Source organism: Caretta caretta, chromosome 10 (genome assembly GCF_965140235.1).
Source record: "Caretta caretta isolate rCarCar2 chromosome 10, rCarCar1.hap1, whole genome shotgun sequence".
NCBI classification, from domain to species: Eukaryota; Metazoa; Chordata; order Testudines; family Cheloniidae; genus Caretta; species Caretta caretta.
Genome location: NC_134215.1, coordinates 65,901,078 through 65,926,740, shown reverse-complemented (window position 1 = coordinate 65,926,740; position 25,663 = coordinate 65,901,078). Strand labels below are relative to the sequence as shown.

The 25,663-nt window shown below is 41.1% G+C and overlaps 1 protein-coding gene across 5 annotated transcripts; it reads right to left on the bottom strand.

The window, feature by feature from the left end:
- Positions 1 to 1,128: 1,128 nt before the first annotated feature.
- Positions 1,129 to 20,306, bottom strand: AFG2B (AAA ATPase AFG2B). Of its 5 annotated transcripts, none has more exons than XM_048866604.2 (9): positions 18,679 to 20,305; positions 15,250 to 15,435; positions 11,577 to 11,735; positions 9,907 to 10,116; positions 9,076 to 9,303; positions 8,365 to 8,499; positions 5,800 to 5,925; positions 4,267 to 4,454; positions 1,129 to 1,913 (listed from the first exon to the last, which is right to left on the bottom strand). In XM_048866604.2, exons 1-8 carry the CDS (start codon positions 19,753 to 19,755, stop codon positions 4,302 to 4,304), a joined length of 2,274 nt encoding a protein of 757 aa, XP_048722561.1. In that variant the 5' UTR covers positions 19,756 to 20,305; the 3' UTR covers positions 1,129 to 1,913; positions 4,267 to 4,301. The 5 variants fall into 5 exon arrangements, 4 of the variants coding, with proteins under 4 accessions (XP_048722561.1, XP_048722563.1, XP_048722562.1 ...); XM_048866605.2 differs by lacking the exon at positions 1,129 to 1,913 and adding an exon at positions 1,931 to 4,145; XM_048866603.2 differs by lacking the exon at positions 1,129 to 1,913 and having other exon boundaries at positions 1,931 to 4,454.
- Positions 20,307 to 25,663: the final 5,357 nt, after the last annotated feature.

The window sequence follows — 25,663 nt, the reverse complement described above, 5'->3', positions numbered from 1 at the left end:
TAAGCATAACTCCAATATTCTGAAGCTCACTCAGGTTGTACCAGGCAGGACCCTAGCTCCATGAAGAATGTGGGGGTAACAAAGGCAAAACATACAATAGTATTGATTAAAAAACACTAGAAATGTAAGGAGTTTTACCTCACAAATCCCAGAAATTGCTTCAGTCACTGAGAAGGGGGCATTTGGGACTGGACACATCTTCTAAAATCTTGGCTTCAAACATTCAGTTCTCCCCGGGGGCTCTCATGCCATTATGGGCATTGTTCTCCAAAAGCTTAGTAGGGTAAAGCGAATGGGGAAATCCCACACGTAGGAACAGAGAATGCTGAGCAGCGAACCACCATGGCAAAGACATCCACTAAATTAATATAACCATTTACTCTTTCACATCTGTGTCCCGATCCCAGATGCTACTTACATAGCAACGCCGAGTCAGCAAGTTGTTGAATCAGTTTCTGACACTCAGCTGGGTTTGTGGGTTCCTGTATAATTGTAAGCGGGCTGGATGCAATCACTGGCCTATTCGTCCCCTCAACCAGCAAGCTTTCAACTCTAGTTCCTTCTAAAGATGTAATCTCAAAGTTCAAAAAGCAGCAAGGATTAGTCTCCTAACTCTCACCTCTATGTCTCATCACCATAGGCCCTCAACAGCAGTCCTAGGGGTTTAGGGACCCCTGCAGAAAAATGGTAACACTTCTGGGTGCCAGCAACACTAAGAACATCAGGCTACTCCTTTGTAATGTGGAGGTGGGTGGCAGCAGCAGCATAGCTAACAAATTATGACAGTAATTTATAATCCACCCCCTTTCTCACACAGTAATGGGTTCCAACTTGTGGCCAGCTGTTCTCTTCACAGTAGTTGTCTCCAACTGCCATGGAATCTTCAACGCCCAGTGATCTCACTCCAGCCACAATCTGGGGTAACGCTATTTAGGGGACCTGCTTGGGGGGTTTCTTATTATACACAATAGGAAAAAAAGAAAACAATGCCCCATTCTGAATTTTAACCTTAGGTTTTGTATTTTACTTGAGTTTCTTCGCATCACCTACAGGAGAACAGTCCAAAAGCTTTCCCCTGACAGAAACAAGATTACATTTCTAAACCTCTTGCCTGCCAAGTTAAAAGCAGAAACAAAGAGTCACTTGTAAAAATATTTAATCATGCCCTTCCAGATATCAGTGTATTTTTAACAAACATTTCCAATTACAATGCAAATGCATAAAGGATGATGGAATGTAGGAGGAAAATTGGGGATTGACTGACAAAATTCAGACTGCAAAAAGATTGTCAGTAAAAACACTACTCTTCCCCACAGCACCAATTACCACTTACCTTTGGACTGTCTTGTTTAAATAGGTTTGTGCTTGTAGTGGTATCTCTGTGTTTCACTACTAATCCAACAACAGATGATAAATTCTTTTGGACAAAATGGGTTTCCAAATTCACAAAAATAGACAGACCACCAAATGGCAGCTTCATTTCAGTGATGCTGTATACCTACAATACCCAAAAGTGCTTCTGGCACGCCTACTGCTAAAAATACTATACAAGTTATATGATGCATGTATATATATTTGCAGATTGCAAGGAACGTACACATGACTTTAGGGCTCACAGTTCCCTAAGTCAATGGCACTTAATATACTTTATTAATACAAGCATTTTGTCCTCAGGATCCTCTGGCACTTCGCAGTATTCATTTTTTTAAATTATAGAAAAGCCTTTTACTTCTGAAGATCTTGTATCCAAAAGCCAGAACAGACCTTTAAGTATGGATATAAATTAAAAATCCTTAACTGTCCCACTGTTTCATGTTATAGAGGATTGAAATCGTAATTTATCTGAGGTCCAGACGTATTGGACTATCTTGTAGAGATGCAATATTTGTCTGACAGTGACTTCTGCAAATAATCTGGGAAATGGATTAAAGGGTGAAAGTAAGTCAGTTCAGATAATAGTCACCCCCAAGGTTTTTCCTCTTACACCAAGATATCTATTTAGCCTCCCCAGATTCTAACTGACACTAATCAGTAGAACTATTTCTTGCAACTTGTTTGTGAGAATGATCTGTATCAGGATTACCAGGCTAACTACACCTCATACACTTTGAACTTTTTGAGTACACCCCCTCTGGGCCTCAGGCAATTCTCTTTTTCTTGGGGTGAAATCATGTTTCTCTCCTATTCTCAGACCAGGTGCTAGGTGGCAGTAACCTCTGTATCAACTGTGATCACCTTAGGTCTGACTTCGGCTGCCGTTCTATTCCCTCTGGGGCAATGACAGTGATAATTAGTGACCAATCAGCTTCTTTAAAGCAAAGTATAATTTATTTAGACCAAAACCATTTCAGATTAAACATTTTAAAAATTATAAATCAGAATAAAGTCCATGCCTATTTTCTCTTAATGCTTACCATTCTGTGAATCTCAGAATCCCCAATTCCTCTGGGCTCCTTCCTTCCTTGGTTGCTCTATACAGCTTGTCTGCTTAGACAGCTCGCTGATAAGTCAACCCCCCTGCCCACACAAGCTTTTTAACACTAAACTTTTGATCTCTAGTTCCCAGCCTGGCAAAACAAGATTTACGGCATGTTGGAGACTAAATGTAGGATCCCTATGTCTAACACCTGGCCTCAACTGTCCTTTTAGTGTGTATGTAGGTATTCTTATCTGGGAAGTCATTGTATTGCAGTCCTGTACAGTTCTCATTGAATTCCAGCATTATAGGCATATAAAACATTCTACTAAGACCAGTGCAAATTAGCACAATGCTTTCAGACAGGGCAGTCTTATAACCCAGTACAAAAAAATCATCCCCTCACTGACCTAGTCAGATATACATTGTTCATACCATTATTGCATATCAGTATTCATAGATCAAGATGTAGCAGTTCCTACAGTATTCATAACCATAGTACATATCCACTGCACTGTCAATCTGATTTTGGGAGCTGAGGGACAACAGGAAAGGAGTCCTTATAGGAGTTGAACATATACTGCTTGAAACCAAAGCAAGTCTGTGGCAGCCTAATATATATCTTACAGTTTTATTCTAAGGGCTCATCTACACTTGGAAATTCAATTTTGATAAATTTTCAGATAAGCCCTAAGAAAAAGACTTTGATGCAGGATAGAACTTATTACTGGATAAAGACTTTTTTGGTTTGTGAAAGGCTTGGCTTACAATTCAGAATAAAAGCGTAGTCCAAATCAATCAGCTATGAGGAAAAGTATGTAATAACTACAGTGCAAGGGACCCAAAAATTAAGCAAGTCTCTGCCACTCAAGTTTAGTTTATATCAATAACAGGCCTTAATCAGAAGAATGCTGTCTGAAAAATTCAGTACTTTTAAAAGACTTATATTTAATGCAAACAAGATTTTAACTTTTATTTTTCCTTTAACATGAAAGATTTTTGTAATCTAGAACAAGTAAAAATTTGCTATATTACATACAAAACCAGAAAATTATAATTCAATATTAAAAAGCAGTACACACACAATATAATGAAAGTTGCAATCCATAGGGAAAAATCTATGCTTCAAATGATTATTGCAAATATAGCCTTGTGTAAAAGGTGAACAGCATGAGAAAAAAAGTCATTTATGCCCCTTTTAATTTCTTTATAAAGTATAAATGTGGCATGAAAGGTCATTTTTTCTAAGCGTTTTCTTCTTTGCACTAGATATTTAGTTCTTGTCTAGTTTAGAATATTCTGTGGACCACTGGGAGCTAGTAGGATCATGACAATATTACAGTATAAAAGTAGTAAAAATCTTACTGAGAAGTGACTTTTATTCAGACTTTAAAAATTTAATTTTGTTAACACCTACTTAATTCAATCATTCAATGGTTTGGAGAAAACAAATCTTCATTAAAGATTTAATACCCTTGTGCCTTCAGTTAAAGGCAGCTTTCAATATACAGTGCAAATCCTCAAAGATTTCTGGCTGTTGTGGATGGCCCCTTTGACTGTGTCAGACCTCTTACTGGTACTGGTCTTAAGAATCGCATTCTGGCTCACAGAAGTGCTGACTGACTGGGACTCGGAGGTAGAAGGTCCCATGGAAGACCATGCTTAATACTTCTATGTCAAAAACCAGCAGAATGAATATATATAAAGCCTTTCAATCCTTCTTTCTATACTGTAAGGAAGGAAAAATGGGTACTATAAAACTTTTCTGCCCTTTGTTTTTTAATAACAATTTTAGAAGAATTGTTATAAAAAATCATGCATTTCTAAAAGATTATATTAAAAAAACCCACCAATTTTTGCATATCATTCTTCAGATTTTTCTGATTTAAGAGGATACTTCCTTATTAAATAATTTTTCATAAAAATCCAAATCTGTGAGGGTTAATGATGGTTTTACAATCTTCAGTGATTTTACAAAATGCTCATGTTTCACACAAGTTGCTTCAAGTCCATTCTCTTGTAATGCCTGCAAAGCAGCCTTAAAAAAATACAAACAAAAAACACACGATTTAGAGAATTTGAAATGTTTTCAGCTTTATCAGGAGCTCCGACGTTACAAATCTATCTTTTCAAAACTTAAAAATAAAAATGAACTTTATGTCCAGTGTTTCGACACAGTACTGTATGATTCAAGATAAAAAAAAACAATAGGTGTACATTACATGAAGTCAATTTATCAGATAATACAAATGTTAGTTTGCCTTCTCTATTCTTCTATTCCAAATTCAGTTAATACTTTTTCACTCACTGCATCTAGTTGATTGGGATAGAAGACATATCCTTGGTCACTTAATTCTTCAGATGTTCTATCTAATCTCCCCCTTCCTCAAGTATTTGTGGACACATCTCTCTTGCCCTAGGCTTTTTCTTCCTGATTTATCGATGTTAATTTCAGCAATAAATTCTATAATGTGTAGTACAAGGAAACAATTTATCTGGATTTTAAGTAAGGCTTTGAAAAGGAAAGCAAGAGGGTAAGTTCTGGAGCAAGTACTAGAGTAGTCCCTTACTCCAACTAACCTGTAAATTTTGTCAAAGAAATCCATCAGGTTTGTTTGGCATCATTTTATTTTTTTTGTAAATTAACCCATGTTGCTTATCATTCACTCTTTTAAATGCTCCCTCTGCTTCAATGAGAGAGTAAACAGAACCCAGCAGATTCTGGTAAATGCAGGTAAGAGGGGCAGAGCCACTTTGGTAGCATGCTCCCAAGATGCTCTCTGATTTTTGGAGGGGCAGGTCTGGAATACAGGAAGAGAAGGCACTCCTCACAGCGTGCTCATCTCCCTACACACTGGATATGTGCCTAGGTTGTTTCTACTAAACAGAAATAATTTAGGCTCCTTACTTGCATTATTTGAAGGTGTTTTTGAGCACTGTGTGTTTGTCCAAGGATGGGAGCTCTTGACAGGAAGAGAGGGATTAGAACTATCTTTCTGCAGGACTGGATTTACCCTCCTTCCCAAAAATCTAAGTTAGTAAAGTTGCATCATCTGCCTTCTCCATACCATCTGCTGCAGGGAGAGTTTCCAGGCTCCACAAACTATCTGCTTCTTTTGGATGCCTCCACAGGAACAATTTATTCTAAATTTGCACCTAGTTCAACGTCAGTACTAGCAGGTCCCTTATTTACTGGGTGTATTTTACTGGTACAACATATGTTTTTCACTCAGCTGGTATAAAATTTTTCACATCTGTCTTACCCTTTTCATTAAAAATTGAGGAAAAGTACAAATGTCTTAGAATATTCTATAATTTGGCCTCTCTCCATCTAAAGTATTCACTCATAGCTTACTTCACTGATTAAACAAAAAGCTCCTTACCTCCTTGCAGAGATTTTCAATATCGGCTCCAGAAAAGAGTTTGGTTTGAGCTGCTAGGTATTCTAATGACACATCAGAATCTATTGGGATTTTTTCTGTGCAAATTTTCAAAATAGAAAGCCTTCCCTATGATACAAGCACATTACAAAAGACAAAGGACAGTCACTTATGTACTATTTGTTTAGGCCTATTTTCTGCCACCTTTACTCATGTTGACTAGTACTTTACTCTGCAAGTTCTAAACTCAAATATACTACAGTACAGTAACACCCCACAATATTCTGCTTGTGATCAATAACTGCCAAGAAACAAAAACTCAGTTTACCACAGAGTAATCATACGATGCATTGAAGGTGGACAGTAAGACAGCAGTTGAAAATATTTACTGGCAAAGCTCAATAATGTATAATCAATAATGAATAATCAATAATCAGACTTGACTTGAATTCTGAACGCTAGCAGTTTGAATGAAAATCTAGTTGGGTTGCCAGGTATCTTACTGGTCTGTAGGACACTAAGATATAGTTTTCCAGCAATATCCTCACTAATTCCAACAATTTTTACATCATCTCACGATTTCTTAAAATCATGAATCACTGGATCTTGCTGCCCTTTTTTTTTTTTTTTGGTTTTCTTTTGTACCTTTGTGCTCCCGCCCCTAAGCTGGTATAGGCTATCTGAAGAACTAGAATGCAAGACAAAGAAAACCACAAAAGAATGTAGAATGCTCAACTATCTATGCTATAAAAAGAAAAGGAGGACTTGTGGTACCATAGAGACTGACACATTTATTAGAGCATAAGCTTTCGTGAGCTACAGCTCACTTCATCAGATGCATCCGATGAAGTGAGCTGTAGCTCACGAAAGTTTATGCTCTAATAAATGCGTCAGTCTCTATGGTGCCACAAGTCCTCCTTTTCTTTTTACGGATACAGACTAACATGGCTGCTACTCTGAAACCTATCCATGCTATGTTGGCTGTTGGTGTTTTTTTTTTTTTTTTAGTAAGGAGTTGGCAATACTATAAGCCGATCTCTCAGCAATGCTTATAGTTAAGGTTGTCTAATACTTTCCATTCTAAGTCACTTTCTTCAATTGCTTACACCTTTACCCACATTTAACCTTTTGGACTGAAATATTCCATGTTTGCCCTCTGCTTCAGGCTGACTTTTTCTAGCAAGTTTCAGAGAAACAGTTCAGTTTCCAAGAACAAGGCTAGTACAGTAACTCCTCGCTTAACGTTGTAGTTATGTTCCTGAAAGATGCTACTTTAAGCGAAACAAAGTTAAGCAAATCCAATTTCCCCATAAGAATTAATGTAAAAAGTGGGAGGTTAGGTTCCAGGGAATATTTTTTTGCCAGACAAAACTATATTTTATACACACACACACACACACACACACACAGAGACAGAGTAAAGTGTTAAACAATTTAATATTGTACACAGCAATGATGATTGTGAAGCTTGACTGAGGTGGTGAATTCAGAGGGTGGAAGAGGGTGGGATATTTCCCAGGGAATGCCTTACTGCTAAATGATGAACTAGCACTCAGCTGAGCCCTCTCTACAGGGCAGCATGAATGGAGGGAGGTGAGACAGCATGGCAGAGACATACACTATGTGTTTGTGTGTGTGAGAAAGAGAGAGAGAGAGAGACTCACATTACCCCTTTAAGTAGACTGACCCCTCTCTAAGTTCACTGCCTTTTTAAGTAGATCAGGAAAGTTGCGACAGCAGCTGCTGCCAGCAAGCTCCTTCTATCCTGAGCCCTGTGGTGTGTGTCCCCCTGCTCCATGGAGATGCGGGTACAGGAGCGGGGGGGGGGGCAGGAGCAGGGGGACACCCTGACATTAGCACCCCTCTTCTCTACCCCCCCTGCATAGCAAGAAGGCGGCTCCTGGTAGGAGCTCCAAGGCAGAGGGCAGGAGCAGCACATGGCAGTGGGGGGAGGGACACCTGAACTGCCCAGTAACTGCGCACAGGGAACTTAGGGGAGCTGATAGGAGGGCTGGCGGACCACCCTGGTTCCGAGCCCCCACCAGCTCCAACGGGCTGCTCTTTCTGTAAGCAGTGGACAAAGTAGGCAGCAGCCAAATAACATAATAAGGGAGCATTGTGCAACTTGAAACGAGCATATTCTCTAATTGATCAGCAAGCTAACAATGTAACAACGTTAACTGGGATGACTTTAAGTGAGGAGTTACTGCAATTTAACTGACCTACGCACAGGCAGTTCTGGCACTTCCTAATTTCTGAATGCTTGATTTTGCAAATATATCATCATCAAGCATTCAAAAGTCAGGAAGTGCCAGATATGCCTGTGCCTTGGTCAGAGTGTCTGAAGGGTGTACGTTTTTAATATACATTTAAATGCTATTTTATAATCCAGGCTGCTTTCATATTTATTTTAAAAGCTGGACATTTAGTAGTTAATCTTCAGTGCAAACCGTTACCCACTCTTACATACATTATAGTACTATAACTCTTTTTGTTGTTGTTAAGAAATAGTATACCTACAACTTCACACCTCTACTTAAATTTGTGTACAGATTTATAATGCATTACCTTCTGATCTGGAGGGGGAATATAGATGATCTTGTCTAACCTTCCAGGGCGCAACAAGGCATCATCCAACTTGTCTGGTCTATTTGTTGCAGCAACTATCATGACATCTTTGTTCAAAACTTCTTGAAACTCTAGCTTAATGAGATTATATATGCAGCAAATTAGATGGGTATACAGTGTTTTATATGCTTTGGGCTACAGGACAAGTATAATTTGTAAGTGTCAACTAAGAGGAGAAAAAGAGAGGCAATACAATGAATAAATGCACATATCCATATGTAGTCATATTCCTTTTCACTACAAACCTTTCTACTTTGTGTAGGCCAATATACCAATATGTAATACAATGAAGAAGAATCAATATCCATTCTGGTAATGCATATGGAACTTTCTTGTGGTCAGAGTCTAGCAAGATTGCGTGTGTCAGACTGAGTGCAGAGATGATGTAAGATGGTGATGGAGGGTTCTTCAGTATGCCAGAATGGGGGTGAGGATGTAATTTCACCACCTTGAAATCCATTTTAACAGCATAGCAGGAGCATGTTAGCTATGCCCAATGTTGTATGTAAAAGAAAATATTGGGTACTATCAAGAAGCTGACAAAGGCAGCAGAAAGGTAATGTTTTAATCTGTGAAAGCCAATGGTTTAAACTTCTGGAGCACTTTAGCAATAAAATCTACCCTTCTTCCTATATATGAGAGTGTACATACCTGTCTCTCCTTTTCGTTTTGTTCTTGACGATCACCTTCAAGCTGTAATTTATTTCCTCTTCTCTCTGTGACTTTAACGCCAACACCATCTAATTCATTAAGAAGGACAGAAAGAACCTTCTCTGGGGCACCATGTCCAGTTTTGCAGGCTGATCGAGATCCTAGCATAGAATCAATCTCATCCAGGAATATTATTGCTGGAGTATGTGCTCTTGCTTGGCGAAAAACCTTTTATTGGGTTCGTAAAATAAATTTAAAATGTTGTAATGCATGTATAAGCTCCACCATGTCAACTGAAATCACTTGTTATATATTTTCTATACTTTTACTTAACTAATTCACTTTAAATAAGTATTTATTTACAACACTCAGTGGAGACCAATCTGGTTTACATTTACTGTATAGCAGACTCTAGGTGCCTAACCTAATACTAAGGTAAACCAAAGAACAAAAAGCCATACATAATAGGTAGATTAAAGAAATGAGTTTGAAAAATAACTTAGGGACATATGCTCAGTTGACGTAAATGGCAATAGCTCTTCTGAAGTCAATTGAGCTGTATCCGTTTACACCAGATGAGAATCAGCCCTCAAAGTCTTAAAAAGCAAAAACATAGGAGTGATGGTAACTCAGAGTAACAGCCGTGTTAGTCTGCATTCGCAAAAAGAAAAGGGGTACTTGTGAAGTGAACTGTAGCTCACGAAAGCTTATGCACAAATAAATTGGTTAGTCTCTAAGGTGCCACAAGTACTCCTTTTCTTTTTATAGGAGTGATGAATACTTTATACAAAAATAAGCAAATTATACATCATATGTGATTAAAAACCAAACCTGAGACAAAATCTTCTCTGAATCTCCAACGTAAGGTGAAAAAAGGTCAGCACCACTAACAGAAAGAAAGGAACAATGGCAGCTTGTGGCCACAGCCTTCACCAGAGTGGTTTTGGCACATCCTGGTGGCCCATATAGGAGAATACCCTTTGGCTGACACAGTCCCATTCTCAAAAAAGCCTGAGGAAACTTCATAGGCCACTCAATACTCTGTAAATACAGAAAGGATGAAACATTTGCAGTGATGTATCTACTGACACATTAGCCAGTAAAACTATTGGATACACTACAGCCCTTTACCTTGTGGCATAATCACAGTGGAGGTCAATGGACATACTCCAATTTGACCCTCTTTGTTATAAAAGAGATAAGGCAGTGGGTAGGGCATTCTCTGAGAGGGCACATTGGTTGACTAGAACTCACTTCCCCTTTAGTCTGAAATAGCCAAAATGTATAGATTCTAAAGCAGGGGCTGGCAAACTTTTTGGCCTGAGGGCCACATCGGGTTTCCAAAATTGTATGGAGGGCCAGTTAGGGGTGGCTGTGTCTCCCCAAACAGCCAGGCGCGGCCCGGCCCCTGCCCGCTATCCGATCTCCCCTGCTTCTTGCCCCCTGACAGCCCCCCTAGGACTCCTGCCCCATCCAACCCCACCCCCCCATCCCCGACGGCTCCCCTAGGACTCCTTCCCCATCCACACCCCACTCTTCCTGTCTCCTGACTGCCCCTGGGCCCCCTGCCCCTAACTACCTCCCACTGCTCCATCCAACCCCTCCTCTCATTCCTGACTGCCCCCCTGGGACTCCTGCCCCATCCAAACCCCTCCTTTTCCCTGTCCCCTGACTGCCCCCGGAACCCCTGCCCCTGACTGCCCCCCGCCACCACATCCAACCCCCCCTCCTTCCTGGCTGCCTCCCCAGGACGCCGCTCCCATTCAACCCCCCCTGTTCCCCGCCCTCTGACTGCCCTGACCCCATCCACACCCCGTCCCCTGACTACCACCCCAGACTCCCCTGCCCTCTATCCAACTCCCCTGCCTGGAGCACCGGTGGCTGGCGGTGCTGCAGCCCTGCCACCCAGAGCACCAGGACAGGCAGCCGCGCCACCTGGCTGGAGCCAGCCACCCCACCGCGCAGCACAGAGCAACGGGTCAGGCTGCGGCTCTGCAGTTGCGCTGCCATCCAGAGCATTGCGCCGGCAGCGCAGTGAGCTGAGGCTGCGGGGGAGGGGGAATAGCAGGGGAGGGGCTGGAGGCTAGCCTCCTTGGCCAGGAGCTCAGGGGCTGGGCAGGAGGGTCGCCCAGGCCGTAGTTTGCCCACCACTGCCCTAAAGGGTTGAGGGTAGTTGGAATGAGATGGGCATATGCTGAAGCAGTAACTGCCCTCTACTGGCTGATGTGTTAATTTGCTATGGTATGCTCCTGGGTGATATTTTGAGATTGTAAATTTAACTACACAAAGTGCTAGAGCCTGTGTATAGGCAATTTTAGTTTGATTTAAGAAAATACAAAAATGTGTTTTAATATTTTAAAGTAGTTAGGAATAAAATTTTAAATATGAATTAAAGACCGATGCAATTCCCATAAGAACACTTTTCAATACTGCACCATATAGAACAGTTTGAGGTAGACGGGAGAAATTATAGTTTTGTTTAAATGTATTCTGCACTCTACCTGTTTTAACTTTAATTTTACATCTTCAAGACCACCAATTTGTTCCCATGTAACGGGTTTAAAGTCAGTTAGTCCAACACTGCTTCGAAAGGAAGATGGCTGAATTTTTTTAAAAGCTTCATGGAAGTCTGCCAGGTTAATCAACATGTGAACTGAATCCTGAAGAAATACACAAAGAACAAATACAAAAGGAAAGCACTGTTTCTCCTTTGCATTATTAATAATTTACATAGCTCCATTAGATGTCCACAGCATTTTACAATTTGTCAAATGTAACTGACAAAGAAGAGAACCCCTATACTAAAGAGTTTATGTATGACAGACAAGTACAAACACGTACCAATAAAATAGTGTGCATTCATTGTGGCTGGATACATTTTTTGTTATGGCACAGGGCTGGACACTTCTGTAAGAAACTGATGTTTGAGAGAGTATCTTTGATTTTCTCCTGAATCTACTCTACTTCCACCATATGGGACTCTAGTGAGGGAAGCTGCTGATAAACCCAGGGTTTAGGGTCACTACATACAGGATTCCTAGTTCTCTCTCAAATATGAGACAATGGTCCCCATTTACTCACGTACCTGTTCCAGTAAATACAGCAGAATGCATTTAGATCGACTATATGGGCCAAAGGCATTAACATAACCCAGTCACTGTCCAACATTAAACAGTGTTAAATAAGGTCTGGGGTTTGCTATACATAGACCTCAGCCTGTTTAGTACCCTGGCACATACTCCATTAAAAATCCTTTTAACCCTTAACAAAAGAAAGGAAAAACAGTTAAAGCATTTGAAATGTAAAATATTACATAAGGCTTTCATTTTAACAGCATCTCTTGCTCCCTTTACTTTTAGCTGGAGAAAGTCTTCAGATGGAGAATACCCTTTTTTGACAGTCTTTTAGATGATATCAAAGATGGCAATAACTGTCCTTTTGGGGAAAACAGAAGTTAGTTGAGATGGGCTGGAGCTGCTGTTCTTGAAGTTGGATCCCACCATCGCATCTGGGATTCAGCTGGAGTTGATAGAGGTGATGATGGCATATGGGTCCCTCTCTCTGGCCCAGATCAGGGTCCCAGGAAATAATAGGGATGATAGCCATTATGGTGAAGCTTGTTCTAGTAACTAATTATTCTTCACAAAGTCTCTTTCTTTAAAGACCCACAAAGGAAACTGTGTGGAAAATAGCCCATCCATTCATTATTTTGTCCACCAATTAGGCCTACTTTCTGACATACCAATTCTGGTCTGTTGATTTCTGGTTTCATACTTTTCTTGTTTACTAAGCATGATCTTAATACAGTCCTTGAGTTCTATTAGTAGGCCTTTTTGTTTGGACTAATTCCGTCTGTTTCCTATTCATAACTTTTCCCATCAAAATTTATTGTTATAGGCTACTGTGATCTCTTATGAATTTTCATGTCCTTTTTAGAGTTAAGCTCACAACTAGGGTAAATTTGTAGTCCCAACCACCACAACATATCTCCTCACCTCAAACTTTCTATAGAATACAGGCTTGCAAAGATCTTGGATTATGGATCTATTTTTCATCCTCAGTTCATGCTAAATTTCATCAAAGGCCAGGCTGATCCCTGGTATTGTTCAATGTTCTCCATATTCTTCTGGTCTACATTAGCAAACTCTAGCCATAATTCACCACCAATGCAGTTCCTCAAATGACATCTGAGGTAGAAGCTTTAAGGTAGACAGGACTCAGGTGTTTCCTACCATGTCACCTAAAAATGCCCCACATGAGTCCTGTCTACACAACTAGTAGCTTCCATTGTTGCTACCATCAATGGTGACTTAGGGTTACCGAGTTTGTTAGTATAGCCAGGGGTTCTCAGGACAAATTTTTTAGTGGCCTCAGAGTGCGGCCACCAACTCTTGCTGGTGGCCGCTGTTAAAATTTTAACTAAAATTCCTAATTAAGTTTAGGAAAGACAGAAATAAATATACACATATACATGTCCAAATCATTCCAATTTATTTATGTTGAGATTTTTTGCAGACTCAATAACAAAAATAATGTACACTTGTCTCTATTCTTTATTGGAACTAAACAGAACAGAAACATGTTCTTGTCTTTTTTCTTCTTGTTTATTGTGTGCTTTGGGTTGCTTTTTTAAAGACTTTCTGGCTAGTGAGTCTGCTGCTGTGAAAAGTGATATTAACAAACATACAAATAGCACTTTTCACAGCAGAAGACTTACTCAGCGCTGGCAAGCCCAGGACAAATTAAGCCCTGAATAGGTAGGTGGGTACGGTGGCAGTGGGGGCCAGAGGAATGGGGAGAACGAATGGAGCAGCAGTGGGGAATGGATGGGACACCAGGGAAGGTGGGGAACTCACAAGCAGCCTGCTCCTCCAGCATTTCTCTCTCCAGAAGGGAGCAGGACCCAACCCCTGCTGGCAGTCTCAGGGGAGGGGCCACTGCTTTGCGGCAAGAAAAGCCCCTGGTGGCCATATGTGGCTGGTGGCTGCATTTGAAAAATGCTGGATAGATACAGTTCTACAGGCAGAGCATGAATCTGAGGGACACTGTATTCTCCACATCATAGTGGAGAAATTCAGCACAGGGCTAAAAACCCCACTGTCTGCGAGCTATTGGACCTTCTTCCTTCCCTCCAGTGGAGAGTTTCCTGCAGCCTGGCAAGCTACCCCCTATATTATGTTTGCTGAAGTCTACAGATTTCATAATAAAACTTAATAAGCTGCACTTTGCAGAGGAGTTGGCAGCGTACAAAGCACAGAGGTCAGCAATTTGGTTTATTTTTTCTTTGTCCATCTTTTGACAGAAGGGCTGCTTCTGTCAGGGCTACTGGGCTCAACTTTATTTTAATGATCATTTTCAGTTTTTGTACAGGATACATGGTGATGGAGGTTCTATAAATAAAATGTTCCCCTGTTATCACCACCTGGGGAGGAGGGTAAAGTGCTCCAGCATCTCCCATAGATTCTACGATTCCAGAGATATTCTGGATCTCGATCTCACAGAAGCACTCCTTGACTTCTTTTCTGCCCCTCCACTCCACCTTGATGAACAAGGGAGCAATCAAAGCCTTTGCTCCCCTTCTCCTAGCAGTCCTGACTGAGGGGGAAGAAAGATTAACAAATAATGCTTCCCTGAGACCTAGATCTACAACATCCCAGAAACATTACTGCAGCACAGTAGGGAATTGTAACTATTCTCTTCTGGCCAATATGTTCATGCAATATTAGACACACAAAATAAGTCTCTATTTGTGCAAACCACAACACAAACTACTAAATCACTCACCTTATTAAGGAACAGAATTTTATATACATTGCCTGTAGCTTATAGAAGAGACCTTAGGTGGAAAAATGTATACAATTTGCTCTTCAATTAAAAACAAAACAAAACTTACATTCTCTCCCTTGTACAACACTAAAAAGCTCATGGAGAGAATAAAGATATTCCACATCACCTTTTCACTCAAGGAAATGGCAGTCACTTGATGACTGGATTGAAAGACAGAAGCAAAGCTTATAATTACATCTATAACATGTTTTCTAGCTTATCTGAATATTATTTGAATATTCGCATCCCTGAATTATTCATTTTATATATTAAAGTAGAGTGATATTAGTGTGGAAAAAGTGATAAATGTGAATAATGACATCTTTCTGGTTTAATCTGACTCCTTACCAAACAGTTGTGGAGGACAGCCTGCATAGCAGCTTCTCTGCAGAGTGCTGTAAGATCAGCTCCAACATATCCAGTTGTCATTTCTGCTAGGTTAATCAAATCAACATCAGTGGAAATAGGCATATTAGAAGTAATCAACTGTAGAATAGACCTTCTCTGTTTAAGTGTTGGTGTCCCAATGATAACCTAAAATAAATACAATAAATGGAAATTTATCAGTGTTTTGCTATATTTCTCTCTCACTCTTTAGCCTTAGATAAGTCACTTGTGTTGTCTGTATCTTAGACTCCCTCATGCAAATTCTCCTCTTTTCACATTGTTTCATAAGGGACTAATTAATGGCTCTATAACTCTGAAAATATAAAGCACTATATGAGTACTTTTCATTTACACTTATTTAATTTTCCAGGTTAGTAGCATTTCAACAAATAGATGTTTTATAAAAGAATGCCACCTAGTGTCTAAAGTCATATTTGAAAGATGAATCAAAAGAAGATTTAACAGTGACATAATTATTTCCTTTCAACATAAGAACACAAAAGCCTAGTGCAGTGGTTCCCAAACTTGTTCCACCGCTTGTGCGGGGAAAGCCCCTGGTGGGCCGGGCCGGTTTGTTTACCTGCGGCGTCCACAGGTTTGGCAGATCCCAGCTCCCAGTGGCCACGGTTTGCTGTTACAGGCCAATGGGAGCTGCTGGAAGCGGCAGCCAGTAGGTCCCTTGGCCCACGCTGCTTCCAGCAGCTCCCATTAGCCTGGAGCAGCGAACCGCGGCCACTGGGAGCCAAGATCGGCCAAACCTGCGGACGTGGCAGGTAAACAAACCGGCGCAGTCCGCCAGGGGCTCTCCCTGCACAAGCGGCGGAACAAGTTTGGGAACCACTAGCCTAGTGATAACACTTTTCTATTTAAAAACTGTACAGGACACAAATCAGATTAAAAAAACCCAAGGAGAACGATTACTCTGTGCCCTGTTAAATAAAGCTAAACGCTATAAAATTAAGTAACACATGGAATAAACAAAGAAAATATGACTGCACAAAAATGTAATTGAGTAGCACAAAAAAGGACCAACAAGCCCATAACTATAAAACTGAGTAGAGAATGTGCATAAATTATTGAAAACCTGCTAAAATATTATCAAAATTGTGTATTTCACTTGTTAATAATGCTGTCCAATCCTGAAAATTTAGATAAAAGTGTGAATGCAGTACAGAAGAATTTATTAAATTTGAATTGACTGGGATAATCTTTCTGAATTACTGATATTAGGCCATGATCCTGGAATAGACTCTTGCATCGAGTTTGTTGCAGGTTCAAGGTTTTAGTGAGTACACAGACAGACAATAAAGGAAACAAGGATGCATCACTTTGCTGACTGTATTTTTTGTCAATTTATTTTGACAACTGTAAGTTAGTATTTGATGTCTGAGAGAGATCCTAAAACACAAGCAAAGGTGATATATTTTGTAAAAATAATCAAATTAGTACATTAACTAAAATGAGCTCTCACTAGAGCACTCTGCTATTAAATCTTTCATGCGAGGGGCAAAAGGTGTCAATTTTGTGTGTGAATTACCATGGTTGTACCTGAACATCGCCACTTTATGCACAGTCCAAAGAGTCCCTAGAATGTACTACTTTTACATTTTAGAAGTAGATTTAGTGCTTACGAAAGGTGCCACACTGACAGAAGTTAGTCTTGTCTATCTTAATACATCATTGCTAATACTGTCCGCTCTTGCTACCACCAGCCAGCTCAGCTCATTGCTCCCGGCCAGGTCTACACTAGAAGATTTACTGGTACAACTCCTAGTCTAGATACAATTTATACTGGCAAAAAAGTACTTTTGCAATAGAACTTATACCAGTTCAACAAGCAAAATGATGAACAGCAAAAGTACTTTTATGCTGCATAACTGCACGTACACTAGGGTTTTTGCAAGTACAGAAAGGTTGTTAAAATAATTCACAACTATAACCAATTTTGTTAATGAGTGTAGACCTAGCCTCAGTTAATCAGGTTTCATTTGCATGGCATCTGATATCATAGGACTACTAATTCAGCAGGTGTCCATTGAGACTTCCTGGAAAAACGGGGTATAGATTCAGATTATAAAGCCACTGTGATCATTCAGTCTAACCTCCTGTATAACGCAGGCTTCTTACACGACTTCCCTGAATTCATGTTTGAACTGAAGCAGTTCATTCAGAAAAATGTCCATATCTTGATCCAAAAATTTCCAGTGATGGGAGAATCCACAAAAATTTTGATAAGTTGTGTCAATGATTACCCTGACTGTTAAAAATGTATGCCTTACTTCCAGTCTGAAAGTCAATTTCCAGACACTGGATCATTTTATACCCTTGTCTCCTAGATAGAAGAGCCCCCCCCCCCTTTTTGGGCCATGTAGAAGCTTATAGATGGCAATCACCTCTTAACCTCACTTTGTTAAGATAAGAAGATTGAGCTACTGGACTTTATCACTATAAAGCATATTTTCCAATCCTTTAATCATTCTGGTAGCTCCTTTCTGAACCCCTTCCAATTTATTAACATCTTTCTGAAATTGTGGACACCAAAACTTCAGTATTCCACAAGGAGTTGCACCACTGCCAATTACAGAAATAACTTCCCTATTTATATTCAATATTCCTGTTTATACATCAAAGGATTGCATTAACCCTTTTGGCCACTGTCACACTGGGAGTTTGTGTTCAGCTGATTATCTACCATGACCCCCAGTCTTTTTCAGCTACTGCTTCCCAAGATAGGGTCCTCCATCCTGTAAACATGGCCCTGGTTATTTATTCCTAGATATATAATTTTACATTTGGCTGTATTAGAAAAACCTCGTACTGCTTGCTTGTGTCCATTTTACCATGCAATCCAGAGCAATTACCTGTCCTCTGCATTATTTATATTCTCCCAACTTTTATGTCAGCTACAAATTTTATCAGTGACAACATGAACCAACCCCTGTGAGACCCCACTAGAAATAAACCTGATCGACCACGATTCCCCATTTACAGGTTTCATAATGTAATTGTCAGCTAGCCAGTTTAATCCCTTTAATGTGTGCCATGTTAATTTTGTACCATTCTAATTTTTTTTATCAAAATGTTTTGTGGTACAGTTAAATGCCTTACATCAGTTTAAGTTCATGTTTAGTAATATAACCTTTAATCAATTATGTAAAAAGCAAGAAGGGGAAAAAACTCTCGAAGCATCATTATAAAGCAGCAAAAAGGTAACTTTCTTCTCCTTTGTAGGTCACTTATCTACAGTGAGAAATAGGGCATCAAACCCAATCAGCCGACATGACACTGCAGAACACTATCACTAGGCCCTTCTTCAGCGATTTTTCAATAGAAGAAAGATAAATGGTATTAAAGCATTAGAACAAAACATGAGGAACAGGCTATGCTCACCTCTCGGTCAAATCTACCATGCCTCCTCAGTGCAGGATCTAAGGCATCAGGCCTGTTTGTCGCTGCCATGATGACCATCTCATTTTCACTGCCTATGCCGTCCATAAGTGTTAACAATTGAGCAACAATACGATTTTCAGAGATGCTGTTTGAACTTCCCCGTTTAGGGCATAAAGAGTCAATTTCATCAATAAAGAGAATGGTTGGTCCCTCAGTGGACAATTCCCTGCCTTGTTCAAAAACTCTTCGCAAATTCTCTTCACTTTCTCCAGGCCTTGAGCCATATATAGCTGGACCACTAATGAAAAGCAAATATGCCCCCACTTCCCTTGCAACTGCCTTTACGAGAAGAGTCTTCCCCACACCTGGAGGGCCCACCAACAGTACTCCACTACGGACAGAAAGACCCAACTTCTTGAAGGTTTTGGGAAAATGTAAAGGCAAAACAATCATCTCTTTCAAAGAGCTGCCCAAATCATCCATTCCTGCAACTGAAATTTGTGCAGTGTCCTTTGACAAGTGTCTGTACCATTCTAAAGTGACTACCTCCTTAATGTTTATATTAGTTTTGGGAGCTATCAGGCCAGCTTGTTCTGTCGAAGCATCTACAGCCAGTATTTCAACACACACCACTGGATTTCCAGGAACTGGGGAAGCAGTAACAACATGGTGAAGAGAAACATACACATTTCTCAGTAGCTCTTTGACTGTCTCCTGTAGTGTTCCTTCTGGGGTGGATTTTTTCACAGTAAGGTTCTTAAGGACCACTTTCACGGTTACTTTTCTCAACCGGTGGCAGGCCAAAAGCTTCAAGTGACTGACACTCAGGGTGAGACCTTTCAACTTGCTTGCAGCTAAGCCTGAAGTTTTGCATTTCAGATCAAGCTGCAGGTAACCATCAGCCAAATCATTTCTTGGCCAGGCGGTGCACAAACAGCAGCCACCAGGAACCGTGATCTTAAGTGGGGACCCGAGCCTGGCTCCCAGAGAGGATAACGTGGCAGGTCCCATCCTGCATCTTTGTGTGCCTTCGTCCCCTGGGTCTAGGGGGAGCAGCTTCAGGAGAGCAGCCGCCATAGCCGATATTACACAGGGGTGACGGCGAAACACGTGCAAAGCGAGCCCCCTCGCCACCACAGCCGGCCGCCGACGTAAGGGCGAGGATCTTACGTGTGCATGGCACCCTTTGGCCAAGGGCGCTCACTCTCCAACGCGACCCCTCAAACCACCCGCCCCCGCGGGGAGCTGGCCAGGGGGCACGCCCCACCCACACGGAGGCTGCACTGGTGTCCCGTCCACCCCCCGGAACATACAGGGGAGCCCCCAGCCAGGCACAGGCAGCTCGCTGCCCCCAGACCCGCCGGCCCCCTCCCCACGCCTGACAAGCCCGGGGATGGCGGAGCGCCCGCCCCCCCGTTATATCGTTACAGGCGGGAATGGAAGTGCTGGGCGGGTTCTCGAGCCCACCAGAGACCAGGGCACGTCGCGGGAGCAGAGCTGCGGGGCAGCCGCAGTCGAGCGGCTGAGCAGGTCTCTCGCAATGAGGAGACGCGCTCGGCCTGGGGCCGACCGGTAGCTCACCACCATCCGGAAAACATTGGCTTCTACCGCCTCCGAGCTATTGAGCATGCGTCCTGTCTGCGTCACCGCCTCGCGCATGCGCCGAGCCGCACCGCCTCAGCCTCAGCGCTGCTAGGGAGCCGCCCCCACTGCGCGCCGGAGTGGGATGGGGAAGCGTGGCTGTGTGTGCTGCCGTTTAACGCGCCCTCCCGGCAGCTAACGGGACTTCCCTCTCTGCTTCGCTCTCCTGTTGGCCCCAAACACGAGCCCTGGCATGCCTGTACCCCTCCACCCCCGTGGCAGTGAGAGACGTGCCCCCGGGGAGTGCCTCTCCTCGCTCGCCCCGCTGACACACCCCTCAAATGACCTCCCTGCCTCGATCCCCCGTGGGGATCCTGTGCCCAAAGAGCAGCCCCTGCGCTGTGAGAATCGCCTCGGAGAGACAGTTCCTCCCCTAGTGCGCCGCAGGGTGAGAGCTCGCCTCCACCCTTCAGAGGGGCGCTTTGTACCTCAAGCCCCCCCGGCTGGGCTTAGACCTCACTCACTTCCAGTGCCCCCTCAGTCTGTCCCCCTGCACTGTGGAGGGTAGGGCAACGCATTTACCAACGCCTTCGCTCATGGTTTCTGGGTCAGAGCAGCTTTAGTTCCAGCTTCAGGGAAGTGGGAAGCCATCCAGATGTCTGGAAGCTGAAGGTAGAGGTAAATAGTACATCATAATGAGTCCAGTAATTAATAATGCAAAGCACATAAGATATATATTAAAGAGAAGAAGAATACATCGCTGACTAGGAAATAACTGACTGTTTAAAGGGAATCGATTCTCTAGCCTTCTGCGCTACCAATTATTTATTTTTATTCATAGGTCTTATGAAAAGGTATCTAGGCTTGATAGAATCCAAACTAAAAGCATGCTCCTGCGAACTTCAGTCTGTCAGTAGCTTCATAATGTTCCATAAGGCTACTCTTGTGAGTAAAGATATACTTAGAAGGAACGGGGCCTAAAATATAAAACAATATTTAAAAAATCATCTCGCCCAAATGCATGGCCAGATAGAAACTGGGATTTGCAGCATACCCTAAAGGCAACCAGCACTGTAATTCTGCAGACCCCCTCTGTTATGTGGGAATTCTTGATGGAGAAAGTCCTGTACTGGCCCAGTCCTGACTGAACCGAGTGACTAAATCCAAAGTAATTTCAGTGGCTTTGGATCAGGCCCTCTGAACAGACCTGCCTCAGCTGACTGTAAATGTTAGGCAGGAACATAGTATGAAAGGTGATGGCTAAGGCAGGAGAAGTACAGCATCTTCTCCCAGTTATTGTGGGAAACTGGGAAGCTTTCCCCTTCTAATTAATTCTTGCTTGAGTAGTCCCACCTACTCTCTCTTGCACTTTTTTCTTTTTCAGTTCCTGATCAAATCCTCTCATTTGTCTTTATCTTATTTTCTGTCCCCCTTTTGTCTTTTTGTATCAGTTCGAGCATTTTTTCATAGCAGACTTTTCAATGCAAGTATGTACAAATATTTTTTATGTCGTGCAGATCTACTACTTGAAAAGTGAGCCATTTGCTGTGAGTCCGATTGCCAGGTTGGCAGGCCAGGAACTGTCTGAAGCTTGCATTCAAAGAGGTAATATTTTTAAGCCCAGCCTTTTAAAAAACATCCTGGGGGGAGGGGGGGAGGGGAAGGTTTCTGAAGGAACATCATATTTGAACATGAACTTCTTTGAGTCCATATTCAATTAAGAAAAACAAACAAAATATTCCATTTAAAAGGGCAACAGACCTAGTTCTGAGATGGAGAGATTTCCAAATTGGCAGTGGCAGATCCTCTGCTTGGTGTTAAAAGGTTGTGTTTAGGAAAAAAAGAGCATATTTGAAACCAGGCACTATGGCCTGTGTTCAAATATAGTTGCTCTTTAGAACAGACTTCTTGTAACATCTGGAAACTCTGATTTCTGATGACAAAGAAAAACATCTGCAAACTCTAATCTCTAGTGGCAAAGAGTTCCAAATAACAATTGTTAAAATTGTTGACTTTGGCTGCTATTCACTTTAGTGGGAGCAAGGTCAGGCCCTTTCTTGTTGATTTTTGAATGATGTGTGCATGGATGGGACGCTTTATTTGTTTCCATTAAAATTTTAACACTGAAAATGCATGCGTCGCTATACTATGTGGAAAACTGGGTAATGGGAATTACATTCAGTTAGTAAAACAATATCATAATAATGTTTTATTTATGTTAAAGAGTCTAGAAAAGAAGGAGAAGATGGAGAGAAAAGACGGGGGAAAATCCTCAACTAGCCAACCAACCAAAAACAAAATAAACAAAAATCCCCTCATTTGTTGCTGTTCCCATACCGTAAGTCATGATGGTTTTGGGTTTAATTAAAAATCTATACGTATATATCGACAGATAACCAAGGTCTGTCACTACCATCCACTACAGTTGTGTCTCATCTATGGTTCTTAACCAAGATCAATATTAGTATGACTGCAGCTCCATACATGACATACCTTATGAAAAGAGGAACCCTTGGTCTGTGTCCTTTTGAGCAAGACTTCCAAATCAGGGTTGTTACCTTATTTTGGGATGGCCTATGAAAAATCTCCCAAGCAATGGTCTAAGACTTACATAGCCTTATTAAAGCCAGAGAGAGAGAGAATAGCATATTAAAACAAATGAAACAGTTTGCATAACATACCACACTCTACAACATTCAGGAAGGGAAGAGCACTTTTGTTTTAGTTCAGTGAATAAAATATATCTTTCATTTTCTCAGAGACTTTCTTCTTCCTGTCTGTTTCTCAGCCTGCTACTTATTCAGATAGTATTCCATAGACACCCAGTGGGCTCTGTGTTCCAGTAATCTTGTTCCTCTTATTCTCCTTCCTCCTGATTAAATCTTCATAGAATCATAGAACTGGGAGGGACCTCGAAAGTTATCTAGTCCAGTCCCCTGCACTTGTGGCAGGACTAAGTATTATCTAGACCATTTCTTACAGATGTTTGGAGATTTTTAAGAGTAGGTTAGACAATGATGGAGAACTCCACAACTTCCCTGGGAAATTTATTCCAGTGCTTAACCATCCTGACAGTTAGGAAGTTTTTCCTAATGTCCAGCCTAAGCCTCCCTTGTCAATTCATTTGCTACTCAAGGTGTTTACAGAGTTCATTTTTGTGTCTAACAAATAAACCAGATTTTAAAATCTTTAAATAGTACAGTTTTGATGTAATGTGATAATTTGTCACTTTTGTCTTTCCATCCACTCTGTCCTACACTTTGCTGTTGCATCCCGTTTTTATTTAGGCTCTTGATCTCGCAATTGGAGCTTCATGGGAGGACCACCTTGTTTCTCTGGACCCCCATTCAAGCCTTGGGCTCCAGTTGTGTAACAAACTCCATGAGGGTGCAGGGGTTATGGCTGAAGATGTGGAGCTGTGACTGGTAAAAAGATTCTAGGTCTCCAAGTGCTTAGGAATATACTATAGAGCACTGAAAATTTGGAGCAAAATAGCTAATATTTGTAGTCTAGTTCTTTGATTCCAGACCTAGTGTGTGTGCAGTCTGGTAGGAAAAAGTCAGGCACAAGAGGAAGAGACTAGGGCTTAGTCTGGGGATGTTCCTTATTTTGGCAAATGCGGTTGGATCCTCAGAGAAGCTTTTCAGCCATCGCTGAGAACCCTTGGTGGGGGAATAGAGGAATTAGAGTCCAGGGTAGGAAAAGCCGTAGCCAGTTGGACTGTGGAAGAGTCTGAGAGAAAGAAAGCCAAAAAGGGAAAGTTGGAACAGAATAGATGGATATTTCTTCTTGATTTTTCTAGGAATCCTGGATAAGAAAAAACTTAAGCCTTGGATACTGGCTGAGTAAAGTCTCTCTCCCCCAGTGATTAATGACATTGAATTGCAGTTGAGAAAATCATGCTGGGACTGCTGAGAATTTGCAAACTGATAGTCAGCCCCTGCAGCTGAAGGAATATTTTTCATTTTACTGTAATGGGCATCTGGTATTGCATGATATTCCACAGTTTCCATTATGTTCTTTCATTTTTGCATTCAGATAAACTTCTAAAACCTTAATATTTTCGGGGAATGGGTTGAACTTTTTTTGTGTTTGGCATTTGCTTAATAGTTACTTACTTGTTTATTTACGGTTGCGAAAACATGAGGACAATCTTTTCCAGCAATAATGCTTTCTTCATTGGTGGAAGGAGATCTACCGTTCTTTCGAACAGGGTTACCACAAAAGCAGCTGAAGTTTGAAATAAAGCATAAATGTAATCCTCAATAAAGAGCAGTGTCTTTACTTAGTTTAGGGGGGAAATTAAAATTATTATTAATAATAAATTAGTTCAAAAGTCACTTCCAGTCATGCTTTCTGAGAGAGTAATTGAGTGCTGCTCACTTAACCACAAGGAATAATCCTCCCTGTGAGGCCTGAATCAGGGTTTGAGGCTGAAAAGCTGCTGTTTAAAAGCAATTATGCCTCATTAAAATACAACAAAATACTACCCTCCAATGTAACATCAGGCACACAAGAAAGTGATGGGGTGGAGGGAAGGAGCAATGGATTATGAAGTCTTAAATTTTCTCCATTACTTAGGCTGCATTATATAAATGCTAAGCTTTTACTTAAAAAAACAAACAACCCAACTTCATTGTGAAAATACAACCAATAGATAAAAACTGTCTCAAGTCAAATAATAGCAGTAAAGGAGGAAACTTGCCTTTCCTTGTCCTATACACATCAATAAGATGTGAACAACAAGGCTTAGGTAGGACAATTTAAAATGTTAACATTAATAAACAGTAATTTTTTCTGTTAACTTTTTAAAAACACAAGGATTAAATGTAGAATAAGTCTGTGCAATTAAAAATCACATTAAATAATTTAATCTTCCAAAATAAATGATAGACTGGGCCCTGCTGATACACAATATTTCTGTTCCTGTTTTTATTTTTTTCTGGTTAATTATCAGTTAATAAGTTACTACTTATCTGAAAAAGCATACCATAAAATATACAAGTTATGCAGTACAGGATTACAGTAATCTTTAACGTGGCTTTAATGCAGAGTTTTTCACGTTCTTTTAACTGGCTCTACTGCAGCAGGGTGGAGCCCCACTATCTTCAACTGAAGTTAATGCAGGGGCAAATGTTTACCCATATGGATCCAATTGCAGGATCAGGACCTTAATTATGTATGTTCCTGGAAAGTATATACAAAGAGAAAAGGAGTACTTGTGGCACCTTAGAGACTAACAAATTTATTTGAGCATAAGCTTTCATGAGCTACAGCTCACTTCATCGGATGCATTCAGTGGAAAATACAGTGGGGAATATTATCCCATTGTTTCATGTTCTCTGTGTATATAAATCTCCCCACTGTATTTTCCACTGAATGCATCTGATGAAGTGAGCTGTTG